The sequence below is a fragment of the Syngnathoides biaculeatus genome, chromosome 21, assembly GCF_019802595.1.
Source record: "Syngnathoides biaculeatus isolate LvHL_M chromosome 21, ASM1980259v1, whole genome shotgun sequence".
Taxonomy (NCBI): domain Eukaryota; kingdom Metazoa; phylum Chordata; class Actinopteri; order Syngnathiformes; family Syngnathidae; genus Syngnathoides; species Syngnathoides biaculeatus.
In genome coordinates this window covers 5073191-5091220 of record NC_084660.1, presented here as the reverse complement: position 1 = coordinate 5091220, position 18030 = coordinate 5073191, and the positions used below count along the sequence as shown (strand labels likewise).

At 42.3% G+C, this 18030-nt stretch overlaps 2 protein-coding genes across 2 annotated transcripts; one reads left to right on the top strand and one right to left on the bottom strand.

Annotated features, from left to right (window-relative positions):
- The first annotated feature begins 7189 nt into the window (after nucleotides 1-7189).
- Nucleotides 7190-8818, top strand: LOC133494951 (keratin-associated protein 5-4). The gene is made up of 2 exons (XM_061809259.1): nucleotides 7190-7194; nucleotides 7823-8818. The coding sequence occupies exons 1-2, from the start codon at nucleotides 7190-7192 to the stop codon at nucleotides 8724-8726; spliced, it is 909 nt and encodes a 302-aa protein (XP_061665243.1). The 3' UTR covers nucleotides 8727-8818.
- A 6615-nt stretch (nucleotides 8819-15433) lies between these two features.
- Nucleotides 15434-17284, bottom strand: LOC133494724 (uncharacterized). The gene is made up of 6 exons (XM_061808808.1): nucleotides 17228-17284; nucleotides 16972-17159; nucleotides 16728-16897; nucleotides 16548-16609; nucleotides 16317-16465; nucleotides 15434-16208 (listed from the first exon to the last, which is right to left on the bottom strand). The coding sequence occupies exons 2-6, from the start codon at nucleotides 17135-17137 to the stop codon at nucleotides 16120-16122; spliced, it is 636 nt and encodes a 211-aa protein (XP_061664792.1). The 5' UTR covers nucleotides 17138-17159; nucleotides 17228-17284; the 3' UTR covers nucleotides 15434-16119.
- Nucleotides 17285-18030: the final 746 nt, after the last annotated feature.

Genomic DNA, 18030 nt, shown 5'->3' with positions numbered 1-18030 from the left:
TTGTTGCTGATGTTGAGTCACTTGCAGTTGTTGTTAAGCCAAGGGATGATGTCGGTCCTTGGGTGGTTGTGAATGCTTTTGGTTTTTGAGAGGATGAAATGGAAATTAATTGATCAGTTGGCTTGTCTGCAATTCAAAGTTAAGATGTGTACAACTAATATGATATTATCAGAACGATCCACGTCTATCGTCATGAGAATTAGGTTGGGTATTAACAAAAGAGCCCCGAGGACTCGATCTTGAGGAAGAGCAGAATTCAGTTGAAATAGGGTTGAACGTGTACAAAACATGGTCCTTATCAAAGTATGTCTGGTGGACAAATTGTCGCGACTTACAAATGACTACAATCGAGTCTGGATCTACAGAGATGTTGAAAGTGTTGTTTCCACTCGTCACAGCTTGAACTAAGACGTCTGCAGCCACATCTGGTTCCGGGATCTGCTCAGTGGGTACGGAATCGTTGAATTGTAGTTCCACTTGTACTTGAGTGTTTCCCAGTTGAGGCCTTCAAAAACCAGATGACCCCAAACCTTAATTGTGGGTTCTGAAAATCAAGATGGACCGTCTTTGACCTACTTGAAATCTTACCTGAATCGGATGACAACGGTGCGAAAGAAAATGGAACCAAACGCTTGGAAGAAGATGAAGTCACACTGCAAGAAGAATCAGAGTTCAGGAGTTGTCTTTTGTGAAATCATCAGTCCATGCAGAGAGTTCAAATGCTTGTTCCCACCAGAGAAACCACCCTTGTTTCCAGTTCTTTGTATTGTTCACTGCTGCGATTGTTGAATTCTTCCACAAAAGGTTCCCCCAGTGTGGCTCCAAGGGACACAACTGTTGAGGGAACCGAGATGATTCCAGTTGTTGCCTGTTGAGTTGTTGCTGATGTTGAGTCACTTGCAGTTGTTGTTAAGCCAAGGGATGATGTCGGTCCTTGGGTGGTTGTGAATGCTTTTGGTTTTTGAGAGGATGAAATGGAAATTAATTGATCTGTTGGCTTGTCTGCTATTCAAAGTTCAGATGTGTACAACTAATATGATATTATCAGAACGATCCACGTCTATCGTCATGAGAATTAGGTTGGGTATTAACAAAAGAGCCCCAAGGACTCGATCTTGAGGAAGAGCAGAATTCAGTTGAAATAGGGTTGAACGTGTACAAAACATGGTCCTTATCAAAGTATGTCTGGTGGACAAATTGTCGCGACTTACAAATGACTACAATCGAGTCTGGATCTACAGAGATGTTGAAAGTGTTGTTTCCACTCGTCACAGCTTGAACTAAGACGTCTGCAGCCACATCTGGTTCCGGGATCTGCTCAGTGGGTACGGAATCGTTGAATTGTAGTTCCACTTGTACTTGAGTGTTTCCCAGTTGAGGCCTTCAAAAACCACATGACCCCGAACCTTAATTTTGGGTTCTTAAAATCAAGATGGACCGTCTTTGACCTACTTGAAATCTTACCTGAATCGGATGACAACGGTGCGAAAGAAAATGGAACCAAACGCTTGGAAGAAGATGAAGTCACACTGCAAGAAGAATCAGAGTTCAGGAGTTGTCTTTTGTGAAATCATCAGTCCATGCAGAGAGTTCAAATGCTTGTTCCCACCAGAGAAACCACCCTTGTTTCCAGTTCTTTGTATTGTTCACTGCTGCGATTGTTCAATTCTTCCACAAAAGGTTCCCCCAGTGTGGCTCCAAGGGACACAACTGTTGAGGGAACCGAGATGATTCCAGTTGTTGTCTGTTGAGTTGTTGCTGATGTTGAGTCACTTGCAGTTGTTGTTAAGCCAAGGGATGATGTCGGTCCTTGGGTGGTTGTGAATGCTTTTGGTTTTTGAGAGGATGAAATGGAAATTAATTGATCAGTTGGCTTGTCTGCTATTCAAAGTTAAGATGTGTACAACTAATATGATATTATCAGAACGATCCACGTCTATCGTCATGAGAATTAGGTTGGTATTAACAAAAGAGCCCCGAGGACTCGATCTTGAGGAAGAGCAGAATTCAGTTGAAATAGGGTTGAACGTGTACAAAACATGGTCCTTATCAAAGTATGTCTGGTGGACAAATTGTCGCGACTTACAAATGACTACAATCGAGTCTGGATCTACAGAGATGTTGAAAGTGTTGTTTCCACTCGTCACAGCTTGAACTAAGACGTCTGCAGCCACATCTGGTTCCGGGATCTGCTCAGTGGGTACGGAATCGTTGAATTGTAGTTCCACTTGTACTTGAGTGTTTCCCAGTTGAGGCCTTCAAAAACCACATGACCCCGAACTTTAATTGTGGGTTCTGAAAATCAAGATGGACCGTCTTTGACCTACTTGAAATCTTACCTGAATCGGATGACAACGGTGCGAAAGAAAATGGAACCAAACGCTTGGAAGAAGATGAAGTCACACTGCAAGAAGAATCAGAGTTCAGGAGTTGTCTTTTGTGAAATCATCAGTCCATGCAGAGAGTTCAAATGCTTGTTCCCACCAGAGAAACCACCCTTGTTTCCAGTTCTTTGTATTGTTCACTGCTGCGATTGTTCAATTCTTCCACAAAAGGTTCCCCCAGTGTGGCTCCAAGGGACACAACTGTTGAGGGAATTGCCGTCGTTATCGGTCGATGAGTTGTTGATTCTTCACGTGCTGAAAGTTGGATTGCAAATGGAGCACAAATTAAGTTGTTAGTTGCGTGACGTGGTGGAATTTCCGAAGCCTTTACTTACAAATTACTCGAACTGATTCTGGAACAACGGTGAATTTGAAAGGGCTGCTTGTGCTATTCACAACTTGTACCAATATGTTCACAACTTCATCGTCTTTCGGTACTTGCTGGGACGACATATTTCTGAAGTTGAGTGCCACTTCCGCTTGCGTGTTTCCCAATTCTTCACTTTAAAAGGAAACAAAAAAAGTGAATTATTTGAAATGTTCAATATATGGAATCATCCAAGAAAATATATACCTAAATCCAATGAAGGAAGTTTCAATGAAATTAGTTCTACACTCTTTGATGTAGATGAAATCACTCTGTAAGAAGAATAAGTAGTCAGAAAATGGGTTTCTTGCCCTGTTGTAGCAAATTGTACGCACCATTGATACCACTTGCGCTTCAAGAGTTTTGTGGCGTTCACTGCTCCGATTGTTGAGCTCTTCCACAAAAGCTTCGTCCAAGGTCATCACGAGAAGCACATTGACGGTTGGTCCATCATCAGTTATCAGTACATTTTTACCCGCTGCCATGCCCAATGCCATGGTCGCTACGGTTTGAAAATCACGGGATATATGTCTGAAGTCATCCATTTGCTGCAGAATACTGCCTTGTTTAAGTACTCACCCAGAAGGACTGTAATAGTCCCAGCACCCATAGCCTTCCCGCAAACGCCTGCAAAACAATTGAAAGAATAAATTTCCTTCCGACAGTAGCGAGTCTAAAGAATTTTCAGTTGGTTTAGTGGAAGATTTTCTTCACTCACTTCTTTTGTTTGCTTTGAAATCTCTTTCAAAAGTGATCAAACATTCGTTCTCTCAACATTTTCATGATTGCGCAAATATTCACACAACAATGCTTTCAAGAAACTCAAAATTTGCAACCAAAAAAATCCCAAATTCTCAATCTTTGAAAGCGTCCTCCCAAAAATACAGGGAACACAGTCCTGATTTTTTTTTTCCATTATCTTAAAATACAGTAAATGAATACACAATACCCCTATTTTTTTTTTTCCATTTTCCTCCAAAATTAAGTCATCTTCACAAAAATTCACAATCTTTGGAAGAAAAAAAAACAGACTCAAAATATAAATACAGTTTTTAGCTTGCATGCTACATCCAGATTCTTTTAAAAACAAAATGTATTGAATATCGTTTGAATAATAATGGTTCATAGAAACAAATGGATATTTGGAACCGAGCCACATAACCTGTCATTATATTTCTGCATTCATCAATTTCATTTGTGATGCTATACGTCGTCCAGCAAGTCGTTTTATCCGCATCAGGTCCGGACTGTCCCTTAAAGCCTGAACTTACCGAAAGCAGAAGAAAAAGAATTGACTCTTTATCAAGCGGATGATGCCACGACCTTGTCGTCCTTTTGTGGTTTCCCTTTTGAGCACCGTCGCCTTCTTATAAAGTTTCGCAAAGGCCGTGAGACATCTCTTAGCAATGTCAATCTTGATCCACAAACAATAAGAAGGCCTCGTCATGGCAGCATCTTGGCTCGATGCCTTGAAATTTCCTGAACAACTCCCTGAGATTGCCTGTCAATCAAAATGGGACTTTGATGTTGAGGGTATTTGATGATAGGAGTGAGTGACAGAAAGTTTTTAATATGACGCATTCAAAAAATAAAAGAAAAATTTGTTCAGATTAAAAAAAAAAAAAAAAAAAAAAAACTGAAACAGAAACTAATCTCTGATTTGCAGGAAGTTCGACCATGCAGATTGGATACGTAATTACGATGTTATTATTTTTTTTTATCAATTTTAAATTTCCCGTCGGCAACAAGTTCGGGGTGTAAACCGCCTCTTGCCTGAAGATAGCCAAAATAGGCTGCAGCACTCCTGCGACACATGTGAGGATGAGGGGCTCAGAAAATTAATGGATGGATGAATTATTATTTTCTGCAATTTGAAAAAAAAAATCACTTTTTTTTTCATCAGAACAAATCTCAAGTTACCATTTTAAGAGGAAAAAAGTGAAGAGAGTGAAGTTATTTCATTACATTCAGTTGCAATACTGCAAGAAAGTTTTATTCAAAACAAAAGTTTAACAAAAAATAATTAAGAATGAAATGAAAAAAAAATCAGCAAAAACTGTTTTTCTATATGTTTCAGAGGACGAAAAACACTGCACTCGGAATTGTCCTTGCGGGATGGCTGAACGACCATCCCAATGGGATACTGGATCACGAAGGTACTTGTATTCGTTGTATTTTCTTTATTGGAACTCATAATTTTTCCAAGAGAAATGATGGAAAGTCACAATTTGAAGTTGAAACATGGAATCTCTTTTGAGTTTAAAGACGTAATCCAACAAGAATCCATTTGTATTGCCAGCGAAAAAGCTGTAATTTTACGCTATTGTTAAAAGCCAAAAATGCATTTAACATATCTTAAAAATAAACGTTTTTCGACTGGCTTTTTTTTTTTTTTTTTTTTTTTGCGGGGACGGACGGGGTGCAAGAAATCTGGTTCAGCATTAAGTTGCAAGGCTGTATCTAAGATCATGCCGACTGAATCATTGTTTCAATCATTTTGATAATGAATTTTCGTTGTTCCGAAAAAGTTGCAAAATTGAGGAAAACCTTTCACGTCACAAGTTTCAATTTCATGTCAACGTCTCTTGATTGCGAGTTCTTAAACCACCGGGAATTCAGTTGGAAGATTGAGAAAGGTCGGAGGAAAAAGTTGGACTTCAGTCACCTGGAACGTTGCAATAAAATCGAGACGAATGTCACCCGAAATCAGATTCGACTGGATCACTATCTGTGCCATCTTAAATAATATTAAAAAAGGCGGACGGTTCTGCCCTTGACGTGTTTTATTTTGTTTTCTGCAAGTTATACCGGTTCACTCGCAATCCGCGGGCTCGTGTGTTTCAAAAACAATCGGCTTGTATATATCAACTGCCAATAGTTGGAAGGTGAAAGGAAACCAACACGGGTGCTGAAATGCAACCTTGTTTTTATTGTCATCAAAACAATACAAGCACAAGGTCATAATTTAGCATGATATCAGATTGTCAAGGTGTTAATGCAACAAAGAAGCTTTAGTCAGCTATGTATATTATTTTATAACTGTGATGCAATTTTACAATCAACAATTTTCCAAGAATAATGTAGCCATTGTTGGACAGTGAGGTCATCATATTTTCATTTGAACGTTCCCAAATATTACACCGCCGACTATGAAAATGTCATTTGACAAGAAAAGTGCAAATTAAATAAAAATTGATAAATTCAAGTCATGTATCATGATATTCCAAAAAAAGGTTCATGCGATATATTGGCATATTCAGCCTCAGATGAATGAATGAATTATTCCTGGTTTGCCAGTAACCATGACAACACCACCAGGCAGGATGCACTGATGAGGCTCATTTTGTGGCTCGCTCCACTTGAAATTTCTACAAAAAAGAAATCAAAATAAAGTAAATGCAAGTCAAGTCATTGATTGAATAAACCCCAACGGGAACCCCGGACCCATTTTGGATATCAATTTTTGAAAAACTCACGGGCGCCGTCCACAAAAATGAACGAGATGTCGATGTTGAAGGCCGTGATGAAGGGCGCGGCCTCCACCAAAACGTTCGCGATGGCGCTGCTGTTGGGCACAGCGCTGGACACGAACCCCAGGTCCATGTTGTTAATGACGCAGACATTACTGGCAAATGGAAAAGACTCAATGATATTCATGTGTATTACCGTCGTCGTCGTCGTCGTCGGTGCCTGAAACGACAACTGACCTGAACGAAACCACCGTCAATGTGCGGAACGACGTGAATGCGATTCTGTAGCGAGGTTCAAGCTGCGGCAACACGAGCAAAGAAGAAAGTCGTAACGCGACGAAATACGACGAGAGAGAAAGCAGGATTGGCATTTTCATCACTTCTGAGCTGTCAATCTTTCATTTTCAAAAGATTTACCGTTATCCCGATAATGGAGGCTCGACTGATAAATCCTGCGGAAGATGAATTCAACAGGTCTGCGGTGAACTGCTCCCCCGCCGATCGGAACGTCACCCGGCGCGTTGTAAGCGCCTCGGGCGTTGTAGGCGCCTCGGCGGTGGTCGGTGCAACGGTTGCCGTGTTTTTCACTGAAAGCATCAATCGGGCGACATTTAGCAGACGAGTTCAGAAGTGTTTGCGGACGGGATGTATTGTAGCTTACCACAGCCTTCTATGGAATCTTTGTCAATGGTGAGGCTGAATGTGTTGTAGGGGTTGGCCAGTTCCTCTCGTAACGTTGCGGCCACTTCCTCTGCGCTGGGAATTGTTTCTCCTGGCGTTGTGGTGTTGTCAAACTCGATGTCCACTTTTGCCCTAACGTCTTCCATTCGCGTCTCGTCCCCTGCAGGGCTGCGTTAGCAATGTATAACTGACATTGTTTCACGACGACATCTGCGTCATCTCAATGGCGATGTTACCTGAAGCCTGTGACGATACAGCGACTGTAGGTTGTGTATCTCCTGTAAATCATGTCGTACTGTGTCAAGAAAACAAACGTTACCTCCAGTTACACTAGAGAATCAAACGCCCAACAGACATTATACTCACCACTGTGAAGATTCTTTGAGCGAGGGCAATGAATTGTGGACTGCTTGAGTCTGCCAGTTCTGGTACGTATGGTTCCACCACTACTGCCACAACAACAACAACAACAACAACAACAACCACCGGAGGGGGTGCGAGGGTTGCGGTGGTCATAGTTGCTGTAGTTGGGGATGTGGTTTCATTTACTGCTGTTTCGCCAGTTGTTGTCACAACTGCGGTTGTTGTTGTTGCTACTACAGTCGTTGTTGAGCATTCTGTTGTGTTTGAACCTCCAATTGTTGCTCCTATTCCAGTTGTTGTCATGCCTCTGGTTGTTGTCGAAACTCTGGCTGTTGTTGCGCCTTTGGTTGTTATTGGTACTCCTATTGTTGTCCCACCCCTGGTTGTTGTCAGAGCTCTGGTGGTTGTCACACCTCCAGTTGTTGTGGCAGCTCCAGTTGTAGTCACATCTTCCGGTGTTGTGGCACCTTTGGCTATTGTAGAGCCTTCGGTTGTTGTGGCACCTTCAGTTGCCGTGGGATCTTGAGTCATTGTCACCCCTCCGATTGATGTTTGAGCCCCGGCCATTGTGCCGGCTGCTGTCGTTTTCGCGCCAACAGTCGTCGGCACACCTGCGAATTTTGTGGTGCCTCCCGTTGCTGTGGCACCTCCAGTTGTTGGAGCACCTGCAGTTGTTGTTGCAACTTTGTTTATTGTCTCCATTCTGATTGTTGTGCCTCTGGTTGTTGTTGCTGCTCCAGTTGTGGCACCTCTGATTGTTTTTGCACCTCCAGTTGTTGTGGCTGTGGTTGTAGTTTCAACCTCTGTTGTCGTCGCACCTCTAGTCATTGTTGTGTCTCTGATCAGTGTTGGTTCTCTAGTTGTCTCCACTCCGGTTGCTGTCATAAATGCGGTTATTGTGGTACCTGGTGTCATTGTTGTGCCTCTTGTAGTGGTTGCTGCTTCAGTAGTTGTGGCACCTCTAATTGTTGTTGTGGGTTCAGTTGTAGTTGCAGCTTCTGTTGTTGTTGCACCTCCTGTCCTTGTTGTGCCTCTTGTAGTGGTTGCTGCTTCAGTAGTTGTGGCACCTCTAATTGTTGTTGTGGGTTCAGTTCTAGTTGCAGCTTCTGTTGTTGTTGCACCTCCTGTCCTTGTTGTGCCTCCGGTTATTGTTGGACCTCCAGTTGTTGTTGTGGCTCCGGTTGTAATTGCAGCTTCTCCTGTTGTGGCACCTCCTGTTGTTGTGGCATCTGCTGCAATTGTTGTGCCTTCTGTTATGATTGCTCCTCCAGTTGTTGTCTCTACTCCAATTGCTATGGCTTCCGCTGTCATTGTTGTGGCTCCGGTTGTGGTTGGTGCTCCAGTTGTTGTGGAACCTCTGATTGTTGTTGGCCCTCGAGTTGTTGTTGTGGGTCCGGTTGTGGTTGCAGCTTCTCTTGTTGTCGCACCTCCTGTTCTTGTTCTGTCTCCGGTTGTTGTTGATACTCCAGTTGTTGTCTCTACTCTGTGCACACCTGCAGTTGTTGTGGGACCTGCTGTCATTGTTGTGCCTCTGGTAATGGTTGCTGCTCCAGTTGTTGTGGCACCTCTGACTGTTATTCCACCTCCAGTTGTTGTTGTTGTGGCTCCGGTTGTAGTTGCAGCTTCTCTTGTTGTCGCAGCTCCTGTTGTTGTGGCACGTACTGTAATTGTTGTGCCTCCGGTTGTGGTTGCTCCTCCAGTTGTTGTCGCTACTTCGATATCTGTGGCTTCTGCCGTCATTGTTGTGGCTCTGGTTGTGGTCGCTACTCCAGTTTTTGTCTCTATTCCGGTAGATGTCACACCAGCGGTTGTTGTGGGACCAGTTGTTTTTGTTGTTCCTCTGGTAGTGGTTGCTGCTCCAGTATTTGTGGCAGCTCTGATTGTGCTTGTGGGTTCAGTTGTTGTTGCAGCTTCTGTTGTCGCACCTCCTCTCCTTGTTGCATCTCCAGCTATTGCTGCTCCTGTTGTTGTGGCACCTCTGATTGTTGTTTCATCTCTTGTTGTTGTGGCTCTGGTTGTAGTTCCAGCTTCCCTTGTTGTAAAACCTCCTGTTGTTGAGGCATCTGCTGTAATTGTTGTACCTCCTGTTGTGTCTCCATTTGCTGTCCCTTCTCCGATTGCTGTGGGTCCTGCTGTCATTATTGTGTCTCTGGTTGTGCTTGCTCCTCCAGTAGTTGTGGCACTTCTGGTTGTGCTCATGGGTTCAGTTGTATTTGCAGCTTCTGTTGTCTCACCTCCTGTTGTTGTGGCACTTGCTATAATTGTTGTGCCTCTGGTTGTGGTTGGTCCTCCAGTTGTTTTCTCTTCTCCGATTGCTGTGGCTTCTGCTGTCATTGTTGTGCCTCTGGTAATGGTTGCTGCTCCAGTTGTTGTGGCACCTCTGATTGTTGTTGCACCTCCAGTTGTTGTTCTGGCTCCGGTTGTAGTTGCAGCTTCTCTTGTTGTCACAGCTTCTGTTGTCACACCTCCTGTTGTTGTGGCACTTGCTGTAATCGTTGTGCCTCCGGTTAAGTTTGCTCCTCCAGTTGTTGTCTCTACTCTGATTGCTGTGGCTCCTGCTGTTATTGTTGTGGCTCTGGTTGTGGTTGCTGCTCCAGTTGTTGTGGCACCTCTGATTGTTGTTGCTGCTCCAGCTGTTGTTCCCATTCCGGTAGCTGTCACTCCTGTGGTTGTTGTGGGACCTGCTGTCATTGTTGTGCTTCTGGTCGTGGTTGCTGCTCCAGTAGTTGTGGCACTTCTGGTTGTGCTTACGGGTTCAGATGTATTTGCAGCTTCTGTTGTCGCAGCAATTGTTGTTACTACATCAGGGAGATGGGTGCTGGTTGACTCTTGAGCTGCATGGGCATGGGTGGTGGTTGGTTCATGAGTTGGAGTTGAATTGTAATTCAAATCGTCATCAGTCAAAAAACTTTGCATTGATGTTCACTGAAGGTAATTTGGGAATGATGAAATGAGTCTTTACTTACAAATGAGTGCAACTGACTTTGGATCAACCGATAGGATGAAATTGTTGTTGGAACGATTCAAAGCTTGTACTAATATCTCCAGGACCACATCATCACTTGGGATTTGATCAGTCGGTCCCGAACTGTTGAACTCCAGGTCCACCTCCACTTTTGTGCTTCCTGTTTGTGGGCTTAAAGTGAAATTGATGACAGATTTGAATTCATGGGCCAGTAGAAAATTTTAGGCACCTGTATTTGACGTTACCTAAATCCAAGAACAACGGTGCGGATGAAAACTCTTCCAAATTCTTGCAAGATTGAGTCAAACTGTAAGATTCAAAGTTGAGTTAATTTAGAATTTAGCGAGACGAGAGAATTTGTTGCATTCCCTCAATATCATGTGAAATTGCCCTTCCATTCACTTTTGTGTATATTTCAGGGTGTGGGCGACAGGGGCTGCATTCTAAAGATGTGAACTTCCCTGTCTCCAGCACAACTGAGAGGACCCTAGCCCTGAGGCCTTCTACCAGTTGGACATGCCTGGAACACATCACTTGGGAAGTATACCGTGGGAATCTTGACAAGTCAACTTACCGCAAGTACAAGTCAAGCCACATCAGCCTGCTTTAGATGTTAAGGAAGAGTGCTCAAACAGGGTACCCTTTATCGAATGGCTGCACCCAGACATTCTGCTGTGAAGATACAGAATGTGTCCCAGAAGCCAGCCTCAGGAGAGTCCAACGTCCATGACTAGCAAAAACAAAGTTCCTCCTTGAAATCGTAAGAACAAAATTCTTGACGCACTTTTGATACCACTTGCGTTTCAAGTTCTTTGAATTGTTCACCGCTGCAATTCTTCAACAGAAAAGGTTCCTCCACAGTGGCTTCAACAGACACTCCTCGAAAAAGATGACACGATGGTGACCCCTCACGGGACAAGCCGAAAGGAAAAGATGATGATCATGCGATTTGAGGGATGGATCTCAAATATTTCAAAACTTACTTGAATCTAACAACAGTTGTGCTACAGAAAAGGGAACCAAATGCTTGAAAGAAGATGAAGTCTCACTGGAAGAAGATTAATTTTTGTTTCATTTTTGTGTGAGGGAAGTCAGCTGTTCAAGAATAACCAGCTTCATGTGACTCATGGGTATGAGTGCCAACATTATCGTAGGAGCTACACTCTGGAAAGATCTTGGCTCATTGCTTTTCTGGAAGTACGTCGGTATTCCCATGGTATACCCAAGGGAGCCTGCTGGAGACACAGAGGTCTGCGTTTCCCTCCTTCAGTTGCCGCCTTGTGACCCATACCCATATTTGCTGAGAAAAACTTCCGGATGGATAGAAACCCTCACTCCATAATGAAAATGCAATCACTGAAATCTGTACCCACCATTGATACAACTTGTTGTTCAAGTTCTTGAAATTGTTTACTGCTGCGATTGTTCAACTCTTCCACAAAAGGTTCCATCAGACTGACTTCAAGAGACACAACTGGTAAGGGAATTGTCGTGACCAAAGTTGTTATCGGTCCACAGGTTGTTGATTCTTCACGTGCTGAAAATCGCAAATGGAGCACAAATGAAGTTGTTAGTTGCGTTGCTCGAGACCTCACGTGACGTGGTGGAATTTTCGAAGTCTTCACTTACAAATTACTCGAACTGATTCTGGAACAACGGTGAATTTGAAAGGGCTGCTTGTGCTATTCACAACTTGTACCAATATGTTCACAACTTCATCGTCTTTCGGTACTTGCTTGGACGACATATTTCTGAACTTGAGTGCCACTTCCGCTTGCGTGTTTCCCAATTCTTCACTTTAAAAGGAAACAAAAAAAGGGAATTATTTGAAATGTTCAATATATGGAATCATCCAAGAAAATATTACCTAAATCCAATGAAGGAAGTTTCAATGAAATTAGTTCTACACTCTTTGATGTAGATGAAATCACTCTGTAAGAAGAATAAGTAGTCAGAAAATGGGTTTCTTGCCCTGTTGTAGCAAATTGTACGCACCATTGATACCACTTGCGCTTCAAGAGTTTTGTGGCGTTCACTGCTCCGATTGTTGAGCTCTTCCACAAAAGCTTCGTCCAAGGTCATCACGAGAAGCACATTGACGGTTGGTCCATCATCAGTTATCAGTACATTTTTACCCGCTGCCATGCCCAATGCCATGGTCGCTACGGTTTGAAAATCACGGGATATATGTCTGAAGTCATCCATTTGCTGCAGAATACTGCCTTGTTTAAGTACTCACCCAGAAGGACTGTAATAGTCCCAGCACCCATAACATCCCCTCTTGCGCCTGCAGAACACAGGTTAAAACAGTCTCGATTTAAAACGTTTCGACTTCACAACGCCCGTCCGCCATTTTGTCTAGCCACTGTGCGTAGTGCTTGTCCGTGTTTGTGCGCCTGGAGTGTTTTCATATTTCTCGTCCACGTTTTTAGACATTACGGCCCCAAAGGAGAGAGCCGTGTCTTTTAGCAATGCTTCTGGAGCCAAAAGAAAATCCATTACCAAGGAAACGAAGCTCAAGATCCGGAGAAAGGACAGCCACCGACGAACATCAGTAAAGATCTGGGCTTCAGTCTGTTCACCGTGGCGACAGTTATTAAAGAAAAAGCACGTATTTTAGTGCATGTGAAGGATGATGATGTTTGATCTTGCCCAGATGGAGAGGCTACCAACGTTCTGGATTGACGACCAGATTCCTTCGCAATAGCTAAGCGCAGCCTCCCCTTCTTCTTCTCCATCTACCTCTCAGCAGTAATGGTGAGTCCAGCCTCTTATTTGTTTACTTCAATGTATTTGTTTATTATACAAAGTATGTTGACGTCAATTCTGACTTTAATGATGAAATCCAACTTACAACGAAATTCCACTCACGTTATCTGCAGAGGAACGGAATTTCGTAAGCCGAAAAATATTCGGTGGGTTTAGTGGAACTATTCAGACAATTCTTTTAAAAAAATGCTCAAAACATTTTTCTCTAAAGATTTTCATGATTTGCTGAAATATACAATCAAAAAATGCCTTAAAGAAAACTTAAAATTTGGGGGAAAAAAAAATCCCCAGTTTAATACGCTCTCAATCTTGAAGTGTCAAAAATATTCATCACAATACTTAAATATTCCAAATCTTGAAAAACTCCAGCTCAAAAGCAGATTTTATTACAAAAACAAGAACTGACAAAAACGTTTTCAAGGAATTAGTCTTGAAAGAATCTCACAAGGCTCTCAAAACATTCTTAAACGTTACCTAAAAACAAATCTCAATGAATAAAGAAAATCCCCCCCAGAAAACAAATACAGAACAGAAATGTTCATCTTCAGAAAAAGTCTGGATCCTTACAAACCGTTTACACTTATTCAAAATGTAAATACAGATAGGTTTCAGCCTTTACGGTACATACATATTATTTGAAATGCAATTTTTTTTTCCCCCCCCATCATTTCAATAACAACCCTATATAGAAATAAATGACGTTTGGAATCGAGCCGACTGTCCCTTTTTTTCCGATAACGTACCCGCATAACCTCCAATTATATTGATGGATTCATTGACATCATTTGTGACGCTATATACAGTACAGTCCGTAGTTTCATTTGCATTCATGTACAATAATTTGCAGCACTCTGAACCATTCAACTGTCAACTTACCCCAAGTAGAAGAAAGGAAAAAAAAGACTTCCTTAAGAGTTCTAGTGGATGTTATAAGCCCAGCTGTCCTTTTGGTGTTCGTCCACTTGTGCTTGACCTTCGAACACGGAAGCCTTTTTATATAGTGGTGCAACGGCTGTGAATAATATCTTTCAGAAATCTGATTCCATTGTCAATTGGCAGCCCTGAACTGAACTTTTTAAATCTTGGCTCAATGCCCCATGGTTTCTGTTTTTCGAAAATCAGATAAGTCACATTTTGAAGACTCAAACCCTAACTCATCTCGGTCCAAGTACTCTGGACTGCAGGAAGCAATACCATGCAGATTGGCTACTTGATTATGATATCATCCGTATCAATTGTATTTTTTCCAATTTGGAAAAAAAATGTCACCATTTTTAGATTCGAAATGTTACCATTTTAAGAAAAGGGGGAAAAAAAATTGTTACGCAAGAGTGAAGTTGTAATATTGTAAGAAAGTTGTCATTTTTTTTGAAGACAAATGTATTGGGGGAAAAAAAAAAACATTGAGGGGAAAAAAAAATGAAAAGAAATCTTCACCAATTGTTTTTCAATATGCTTTAGAACAGGGTTGTCAAACTAATTTTTGTCGCGGGCCACATTGTAGTCATGATTTACCTCAGAGGCCCTTTATGGTGAAACCATAGAATTGCCTCATCATATTCACAAATGAAATTTATGACCTAGTTTTGGAATCAGAAATGAAGCGTTACGGGGTTTTCAACCATTGCTTATGCTTGGTGACACAAAAATGCTCAACATTATCATTTACGATAAATGACGATTTGAAATAATGGGACATATTTCACAAGAATCCTGGATTTTGAAACTGTTGATTTGCCTTCGTGGGCCACATAAAATCATGTGGCGGGCCGGATCTGGCCCCCGGGCCTTGAGTTTGACACCTGTGCTTTAGATGGGGGTGGGGGTGGGTTGGAGAACCGACAATTTCAAGCACTCTGGTTTTTCCTTGTGGTATGGGTTGTGAGACCATTGACATTGGGAAAGTGGATTATTATATTTGTATTCGTTGTATTTTCTGCAAAGTTTTTTTTTTTTAAGTGATAAGATGGAAAGTCACAATTTCCAGTGAAACAAGGAAACAAATTAAGTTGTTGTATAATGTAATAACTGTTCAAGAAAACCAAGTGGATATTTTTTGTATTTTAAATTGTAAATGTAATTTTCCAAAAATACTGTAAATTTGAAAAAGAAAATTCATTCACGTTTCAGGACAATAAAGTTGCAATACTTTGAGGAAAAAAAAAAATCACAGCTTTTTCTCCCAAAAAAAAAAAAAAAAAAAGTTTGGACTTGTCTGAAATGGACAAACTTAATTGTATATATGATAAAAACCCACAATATGCTCCATCTTAAATTGCACTTCATGGAGGCTGGTTCTCTCCTTCAGACGGAAATTCAGAATGTTTTGTTTTCTGCAAGTTATACCGGTTCACCGGCAATCCGCCCGCTCGAGCGTTTCTAAAACAATCTGCTGCGAATAGGTGCAAGGTGAAAGGAAACTAACACAGGTGGTTAAAATAAATGTTTTTATTTTTATCATCAAAACAATACAAGCACAAGGTAATAATTTAGCAATTTGTCACGGTGTCAAGGTGTGAATGCACCAAAGAGGTTTTAGCCATCTATGTAAACTAATTGATACGAACTGTGAGGCAATTTTACAGTTAAAAAATTTGTTGGGCCCTGAGCCCGTCATATTTTAATTGGAACGTGACCACAATTCCACCGTAGCCTATGAAAAGAATGTCATTTGACAAGAAAAGCACAATTATTAATCAATGTTGATATTAAAGAAGCTGGAAAATAATTGTCATTAGAAGAGAAAAATGTCATCATTTTCACATTTAATGCCTTAATGACACCAGACTATTTAAATACGAAACAATTTGGGGGATTTTACAAAGGGAAAAAAACTGAATTTCCACATTTTAAATTGTAACGTTGATGAAAAAAAGTTGCAATAGAAATTCATAAATCGTCACTTTAAAATGTGAAACTACCAGACAATTGCATAAAAATAAAAAAATAAAATTTAATTGGGTTTTCGACCAAATTGTTTTCATTTTAGAAAGCTGATGTTGGCATTTGAAAAGGTTAATGTCGTAATTTTGTGACAATAAATTCAAGTCTTGTATCATGATATTAAAAAATTAGTCCATGTGATATATTGTCATATTCAGCCTCACATGAATGAATGAATTATTCCTGGTTTGCCAGTAACCATGACAACACCACCAGGCAGGAGGCGCTGATGAGGCTCATTTTGTGGCTCGCTCCACTTGAAACTTCTACAAAAAAGAAATCAAAATAAAGTAAATGCAAGTCAAGTCATTGATTGAATAAACCCCAACGGGAACCCCGGACCAATTTTGGATATCAATTTTTGAAAAACTCACGGGCGCCGTCCACAAAAATGGACGAGATGTCGATGTTGAAGGCCGTGATGAAGGGCGCGGCCTCCACCAAAACGTTCGCGATGGCGCTGCTGTTGGGCACGGCGCTGGACACGAACCCCAGGTCCATGTTGTTAAAGACGGAGCCATTACTGGCAAATGGAAAAGACTCAATGATATTCATGTGTATTACCGTCGTCGTCGTCGTCGTCGGTGCCTGAAACGACAACTGACCTGAACGAAACCACCGTCAATGTGCGGAACGACGTGAATGCGATTCTGTAGCGAGGTTCAAGCTGCGGCAACACGAGCAAAGAAGAAAGTCGTAACGCGACGAAATACGACGAGAGAGAAAGCAGGATTGGCATTTTCATCACTTCTGAGCTGTCAATCTTTCATTTTCAAAAGATTTACCGTTATCCCGATAATGGAGGCTCGACTGATAAATCCTGCGGAAGATGAATTCAACAGGTCTGCGGTGAACTGCTCCCCCGCCGATCGGAACGTCACCCGGCGCGTTGTAAGCGCCTCGGGCGTTGTAGGCGCCTCGGCGGTGGTCGGTGCAACGGTTGCCGTGTTTTTCACTGAAAGCATCAATCGGGGGACATTTAGCAGACGAGTTCAGAAGTGTTTGCGGACGGGATGTATTGTAGCTTACCAAAGCCTTCTATGGAATCTTTGTCAATGGTGAGGCTGAATGTGTTGTAGGGGTTGGCCAGTTCCTCTCGTAACGTTGCGGCCACTTCCTCTGCGCTGGGAATTGTTTCTCCTGGCGTTGTGGTGTTGTCAAACTCGATGTCCACTTCCGCCCTAACGTTTTCCATTCGCGTCTCGTCCCCTGCAGGGCTGCGTTAGCAATGTATAACTGACATTGTTTCACGACGACATCTGCGTCATCTCAATGGCGATGTTACCTGAAGCCTGTGACGATACAGCGACTGTAGGTTCTGTATCTCCTTCTGTATATGACGTCATACTGTGTCAAGAAAACAAACGTTACCTCCAGTTACACTAGACAATCAAACGCCCAACAGACATTATACTCACCACTGTGAAGATACTTTGAGCGAGGGCAATGAATTGTGGACTACTTGAGTCTGCCAGTTCTGGTACGTATGGTTCCACCACCACTGCCACAACAACAACAACAACCACCGGAGGGGGTGCGGGGGCTGCGGTGGTCGTTGTTGTTGCACCCTTTGTTGTTGTTGAACCTCCCGTTGCATTTGAACCTGCAGTTGTTGTCGCACTTTTTGTTGTTGGTGGGACTACAGCTGTTGTTCTGAGTGGCTCAGCAGTGGCAGTGCTTGTCGTCGGTGTGACGGTTGTCGTGTTTTTCACTGTAAATATCAATTTGGGTGGATTTAGTGGCTGAACACAGACGTGGGTCTGGACGGGGTAAATTTTAGCTTACCATCAGCTTTTACGGATTCTTCGTCAATGGTGAGGTTGAACGTGTTATTAGGGTTGGTCACTTCCTCTTGTAAGGTAGTGGCTACGGCGGCTGAGCTGGGAATTGTTTGTCCTGGTGTGGTGTTGTTAAACTCGATGTCCACTTCGGCCTCAACGCCATCCATTCGCGCCCGGAGTACTGCAGGCCTACGGTAGCCATGTATTACTCATATTGTTACACGGTGACATGGGCATCGATTCTGGGCGATGTTACCTGAAGCCTCTGACGATACAGCGACTGTAGGTTCTGTATCTCCTTCTGTAT

Excerpts from the sequence above, each read along its gene's own strand:
- LOC133494724 (XM_061808808.1), bottom strand. The coding sequence starts at position 17,137 with ATGGAAAACGTTAGGGCGGAAGTGGACATCGAGTTTGACAACACCACA. Across the intron at positions 16,466-16,547 it reads TTGACGGTGGTTTCGTTCAG|TAATGGCTCCGTCTTTAACA; the intron begins GTCAGTTGTCGT and ends TCCATTTGCCAG. Across the intron at positions 16,209-16,316 it reads CATTTTTGTGGACGGCGCCC|AAGTTTCAAGTGGAGCGAGC; the intron begins GTGAGTTTTTCA and ends TCTTTTTTGTAG.